This window comes from Monopterus albus, unplaced genomic scaffold, assembly GCF_001952655.1.
Source record: "Monopterus albus unplaced genomic scaffold, M_albus_1.0 scaffold531.1, whole genome shotgun sequence".
Taxonomy (NCBI): Eukaryota; Metazoa; Chordata; class Actinopteri; order Synbranchiformes; family Synbranchidae; genus Monopterus; species Monopterus albus.
Genome location: NW_018128411.1, coordinates 136,476 through 143,445, shown reverse-complemented (window position 1 = coordinate 143,445; position 6,970 = coordinate 136,476). Strand labels below are relative to the sequence as shown.

The following is a 6,970-nucleotide window of genomic DNA, read 5'->3' as shown; positions in this document are numbered from 1 at the left end:
AAACACTTTTTCACACCACTGTATGGCCCACGTCAATCCCAAGTAGGGCCTTCAGCTGGAACAGAAGAAGCAGGGCAGAAGGAGGAGCTGCTGCAACACCACCTCTCCTACTGGGAAAAAAACACTGAAAATCTTTGGGTAGTTTCTGTGAACAGCAAAGCCCTGATGCAGATGCCTTCCTTCTCACTGAAAGGCATAAAGAAAAGAGCAAACTGGAACGCTACCTAATGAGTCCCGATGCTGGCACTGAGCCTGGCCCCCCCTGGAGGGGGGGAGCTACATGAACATAACGTCATAAGAGTGAGCCAACTTGCAAAGAGCGACATCCCTGCCACTATGTTTTTGGGTTGTCTGTTTGTCTGTCCTGTTCTCGGTATCTCTGGAACATCTTATAAGAATATCCTAAAATGTGGCACAAACATCCACTTGGATTTAAGGATGAACTGATAAGATTTTGGTGGTCACCAGTCGGAGGTCACTGTCATCTCATGTCTGTACTGCTCTTGTGACCACTGACCTTTTTATGCAGGGCAAATCTCTGTCTGAATGCAGCCTTGCAGAACTGCTAGCATGGCTACACGCTTCTGCTGTCCAATAAAAGGCCAAAGGGGAGAAACTGTTTTTTATGTCAAAAGCTCTTTTTGTTTGTGAAAATCCAAATGACATTACACTTTTGTTCATGTGACATTTTTCCTTCATATACTCAAAAGGGGATCATTCTTGTGAGTACTACAGCCTAAGATACAGCCACCCAAGTGGTTAGGAAATCCAAGTTATCCAAGGTTATAAAATTCTGTCTGTCACAGTTTGTCAAGTTGGCCTTTTCAGCACATCTGGAGTCTGGTCATAGTAAGCTGCTCTGGTATGGAATAGTCACCTGTTTAGAGAAAGTTTAATCCATTAGACTTTCCTCACTACAGCAGCGTGCCTGTTGCACGTGCTCTTTGTACAACCAGATTTACGTGACTACCTGCATGAATGAGTTTGCATAATGTACATTTAATTACACACCCAGTCCAGCCAGCTGGGAGGGGCATAAATCAATCTGACGGAACACCTGGATTGATGAAACAACAGCCAAAGCAAGCAAACAAGCAAAATTAGCTGCTGGTTTTTGACTAGTAGGACAGTGTAGGTCTATTAAAGTAATGAGTGACTATCAGACTGGCTTTTACTCATTGGTGAGAGCTACCCCTTGGCTCCACTCATGAGTGTTGTAGATTTAAATTGCTTCAATGATCTCCTACTATTAAATGAAATCATCGTATCCCTGTGTTGATGACTGCTTTAGTATCAGCTCACCAATTTTATGTAACCCTTTGGCTGCGTATGGGGAAAATTATTAATATTCAATACTTGAACATTACAGACAGTGTAGTTGTTTGTGTAGTCATCTCCAAAAAGTAGTTTAGTTTATGTACAGGAGTAATTGTACAATCCACTGTTCAATTCCATGTGGTCAGTAGTAACGAGTCAAAAAAAGTGAACGATCTCTTAAATCCTCTTCCTTTTCCAGGCAGAGTAGTCTTGGGGCAAGTGTCTGGGTTCGGGCCCTTGCTTCCTCTTCCTCGCTGCCCCCAGCAGTAGCTGAGTTTGTGAAGGGAGCACTGGAAGAATGTAAGCCCAGCAACGTGCATGTAGTGACAGGAACACCGGAGGAAACGGCCAACATTCTGGCATGTCTGGAGAGGGACGGGATGGTCAAGAAGCTTCCCAAATATACCAACTGGTAAGGGCTCCATCTACACATACTGTGTGTATATATATATATATATGTATATATATAAATATATGTACATACATAAAAAAATAAAAGCCTCTTTTCCTTACAGGTACATAATGACTAGTAACCTGGAACTTCCTATAAAATCAACTTTTAGGGCAAGGGAGGTTGGTTCTGCTTTGCTTTTCCACTGTATTTTACAGAAAAGCAAAGATCTAATGTATATCAGGATGGGGTCAGAGGTATCCAGTAACTCCTTGCCTTCACTCATTTTACATAGCAATAGAGTCAATCTCGCATCATAGCTCCTGCCATTAATATCATCTGTGTCCTAATATTACATTGAAAACAATACAGCAGTAACAGCCTGGATGGTCCTTTTGTCTTTGGGTCCAGAGCACACGGCGTCCATTCCTTCCAAAAAGACCTGAAATAGTGCTTGGTCTGACCACAGTGCATGTTTCCACTGTGTGATGGTCCATCCCAGATGCCTCTGAGCCCAGAGCAGTCGCCGTCTGGCCACTGTTGACATAGGGCTTCCTTTTGGCACAGCACAGTTTTAAGCATCATTTACGGATTAACTATGTATTGTAGTGCCTGACAAAGGTGAGCCAAAGTCTACCTGAGCCCATGTGGTTATATCGCTTATAGAAGAGTAACGATTCTTGATGCGTAACAGTGTGGTAGAGTTAAAACAGTAAGTCTGCAGCAAAAGCTCTCCTGAACAGAGATGTCTCCCTCCTCTCGTGGTGTGTATGTCTATAAATAGTTCACATTTTAAGATAAATGACTAACTATTGCAGGCATGTACTGCATGTTTAGTGGTGAGAAAAAGTATCTGAACCCTTTGGAATGACCTGGTTTCATTGATTTGTCATAAAACATGACCTTCATCAAAGTTACACATATATACACAATGTGCTTTAGCTAATGACACACAGTTATAATATTTTGTGTCTTTTCTGAACACACCCAATGCAGGTGGAAAAACATTAAGTGAATTCTTGGATTTAATAACTGGTCGAACCTCCCTGGCAACATTAACCTAAAACAAGTGTTTCCTGTAACCGTGCACCATGAGTTGCATATAGCAGACTCATGAACAGAGATGATAATCAGCTTCAATGACTCCTTCAAGCTTTTAGCATTTTGTGTTGTACCTTTGTGAATAGCCAACTCAAAATGTTTTTTTTGTTTTTTTATTATATGTGTAATATAAAAAGGTGTTTCTGTGAAAAATGACCTGGGAGAACTGGGAGATCCTTTGTCAGGAGCCTTACATATATAAGCTTTAGCTGTACTTTAGTATTTTGTCAGCATTGTACAGTAGCTGAATAAACCTTTGTGAAGTTAGGCCTACATTGCACTACCTGCAGTAATTTTTACAGTGCCTTGCGAAAGTATTCGGCCCCCTTGAACTTTGCGACCTTTTGCCACATTTCAGGCTTCAAACATAAAGATATAAAACTGTAATTTTTTGTGAAGAATCAACAACAAGTGGGACACAATCATGAAGTGGAACGAAATTTATTGGATATTTCAAACTTTTTTAACAAATAAAAAACTGAATAATTGGGCGTGCAAAATTATTCAGCCCCTTTACTTTCAGTGCAGCAAACTCTCTCCAGAAGTTCAGTGAGGATCTCTGAATGATCCAATGTTGACCTAAATGACTAATGATGATAAATAGAATCCACCTGTGTGTAATCAAGTCTCCGTATAAATGCACCTGCACTGTGATAGTCTCAGAGGTCTGTTTAAAGCGCAGAGAGCATCATGAAGAACAAGGAACACACCAGGCAGGTCCGAGATACTGTTGTGGAGAAGTTTAAAGCCGGATTTGGATACAAAAAGATTTCCCAAGCTTTAAACATCCCAAGGAGCACTGTGCAAGCGATAATATTGAAATGGAAGGAGTATCAGACCACTGCAAATCTACCAAGACCTGGCCGTCCCTCTAAACTTTCAGCTCATACAAGGAGAAGACTGATCAGAGATGCAGCCAAGAGGCCCATGATCACTCTGGATGAACTGCAGAGATCTACAGCTGAGGTGGGAGACTCTGTCCATAGGACAACAATCAGTCGTATACTGCACAAATCTGGCCTTTATGGAAGAGTGGCAAGAAGAAAGCCATTTCTTAAAGATATCCATAAAAAGTGTCGTTTAAAGTTTGCCACAAGCCACCTGGGAGACACACCAAACATGTGGAAGAAGGTGCTCTGGTCAGATGAAACCAAAATCGAACTTTTTGGCAACAATGCAAAATGTTATGTTTGGCGTAAAAGCAACACAGCTCATCACCCTGAACACACCATCCCCACTGTCAAACATGGTGGTGGCAGCATCATGTTTGGGCCTGCTTTTCTTCAGCAGGGACCGGGAAGATGGTTAAAATTGATGGGAAGATGGATGGAGCCAAATACAGGACCATTCTGGAAGGAAACCTGATGGAGTCTGCAAAAGACCTGAGACTGGGATGGAGATTTGTCTTCCAACAAGACAATGATTCAAAACATAAAGCAAAATCTACAATGGAATGGTTCACAAATACACATATCCAGGTGTTAGAATGGCCAAGTCAAAGTCCAGACCTGAATCCAATCGAGAATCTGTGGGAAGAACTGAAAACTGCTGTTCACAAACGCTCTCCATCCAACCTCACTGAGCTCGAGCTGTTTTGCAAGGCGGAATGGGCAAAAATTTCAGTCTCTTGATGTGCAAAACTGATAGAGACATACCCCAAGCGACTTACAGCTGTAATCGCAGCAAAAGGTGGCGCTACAAAGTATTAACTTAAGGGGGCTGAATAATTTTGCACGCCCAATTTTTCAGTTTTTTATTAGTTAAAAAAGTTTGACATATCCAATAAATTTCGTTCCACTTCATGATTGTGTCCCACTTGTTGTTGATTCTTCACAAAAAATGACAGTTTTATATCTTTATGTTTGGAGGCCTGAAATGTGGCAAAATGGTGAGAACACTGTTGATGAGATGCTCTTACAAAAATACCTTGTGGAACATTTCTGTATTATTATTGCGCATGTCTAGTAAGGGGTTATTGCACATATATTCTCACATTTTTGTATTTGCCATTGGTCTTACTGCGGCAGGGAAAAAGATGTTGTGAAGTCTAGTTCTGTGTGTGATACTGTCCGCCCTGCTGGGCTTCAGGCTGTAGGCGCAATTTTTGTGTCTAAGCAGAGTGTGAGCTGGCTGGCGTGGATCCCCAATTATGTTCTCTGCCCTTTTACGACAGCGCTGTGTGCATACTGTGTCCATAGCAGGCGGTCCAATGATCCTCTCTGCAGTCTTTATGACCCTTTGAAGAGCCTTCCTCTCTGCCTGTGTGGTGTTACCATACCAGACTGTGATGCCAGTAGTGAGGATGCTCTCTACCAGTCCTCTATAAGCCTGGATGAGAGGGTGACTGTTTAGCCCAGCTTTTCTGAGCCGCCTGATGAAGTATAGCCACTGCTGAGCTTTCTTCACTGTGGCAGCTGTGTTTAGTGACCAGCTCAGGTCAGATGTCACCTGCAGGCCCAGGAACTTGTGGCTGTCAGCCCTCTCCACCTCAGTCCCTTTGATGGTCAGAGGCAGCAGAGGGGAGGGGTTCTTCCTGAAGTCTACTATTATTTCTTTTGTCTTGTTTATATTGAGGATGAAGTTATTCTCCTCTCCATAAACAAGAATGTTGTTCACCAAGCTTCTGTAACCCGACTCATCTCCCCCTTTGTTGAGGCCCAGAATGGTGGTGTCATCAGCATATTTAATGATGGTGGTGGTGTCATGGTTGGAGACACGGTCGTGGGTGTACAGGGTGAAGAGTTTGGGGCTGAGACAGCAGCCCTGCGGTGAGCTTGTGCTGATTGTGAGCTCAGCAGACACCCGACCTCTCTTTCTGACCACCTGTGGTCTTTCAGCCAGGAAGTCCAGAATCCAGTTACAGGTGCGAGTTGGGACACCGAGGTCCGTCATCTTCCCAATCAGCCTGCCCGGGCAAATGGTGTTGAATGCAGAACTGTAATCCAGGGAGAGCATCCTAGCATACATACTGCTGTTGTCCAGGTGTTTCAGGGTATAGAATAAAACCAGAGTCGTCACATCATCCACTGATCTGTTGGGGCGGTAGGCAAACTGGAGGGGGTCTACAGTGTCCGGGACCATGTGGTTAATGTGTGTCAGGACCAGTTTCTCTAAGCACTTCATGGTGACTGATGTTGGGGGGGCTGTGTTTGTTGATTTGTTACTGTAGTTAGTGACTGCCGGAATTCCTTGCCAAATACTGCGCATGTTGTTATTCATATAGTAGCTCTCCAGTTTTTGGAAGTATGCTCTCTTTGCAGCTCTGATGAACTTCTGTAGCTCATACCAGGCTTTCCTGTACTCCGCTTGGTCCCCTGACTTAAAAACCTCGTCTCTTCCTGATTATGTTTTATATCCCTATTAAACCATGGTTTTTGGTTGGGGAAAACATGCACCGTTCTAGCTGGTGCACATAGGGACCACTACATCCACCGCACAGGAACTGTCAGCGGGGAAGTCTCCATAAAATAAACAAGACATATAACCGACGTACATAATGAAATCTACAGCACAGAAACTGTCAGCGTAGAAATCAGAATCACGTATATTGGGTATGTTAGAAAATAACCCGATTCTTTTGTTGGAAGCACGAGAAGTGAAGACAGGAGAGGACTGTTTAAAATCAACAGAAAGTTTACTGAAAGTCTGATTACAAGCAAGTTTTACAGCGCTGGATTCAGAGAGCCAGAGCTCCCGCAGGAAAACCAACGCTTATTCAACGCTCCTTGCAGCTTGCTTTAAAAACAGCGTTAAATCACTCACTTTCGGCGGAGCCCATTCACGGTCTCCAAACATTCCCTTATCTTGCATTTCTTCAACCCAGTTATTAAATCTCTCTAATTCTTTCCCTTCGTTTTCCTTAAGAACCTTCCCTCGTCATTTCATGGCCGCTGCATACAGTGCCTACCCCAAAGTGCCGGGTTTGCATTGGTTCCACTGATTGCATAGGTTTAGTGCCATAGTAGAAAATTAGACAAACGCGTATCAACAAGTTTCAGTGAATGGCGCAGCGCCCACATGACTGACCCAATCAAGAAGCTCCTACACAGAGATTCTGTGCGCTTGACTGTTGAGTGTATCCCAGTCAAATCACTTGTTTTAGACACCAAAACTTGCGATACCTTAACTCTATAATCCCAAACTGCTATTCCAATGCCCCCC

At 43.2% G+C, this 6,970-nt stretch overlaps 1 protein-coding gene across 1 annotated transcript in view; it reads left to right on the top strand.

Moving 5' to 3' along the window:
* Positions 1–6,970, top strand: part of pck2 (phosphoenolpyruvate carboxykinase 2 (mitochondrial)) — a 35,037-nt gene that overhangs the window by 3,562 nt on the left and 24,505 nt on the right. Inside the window, exon 2 of the mRNA XM_020588351.1 lies at positions 1,517–1,729. Coding sequence (XP_020444007.1) covers positions 1,517–1,729 — 213 coding nt within the window. The remainder of the gene's footprint in view (positions 1–1,516; positions 1,730–6,970) is intronic.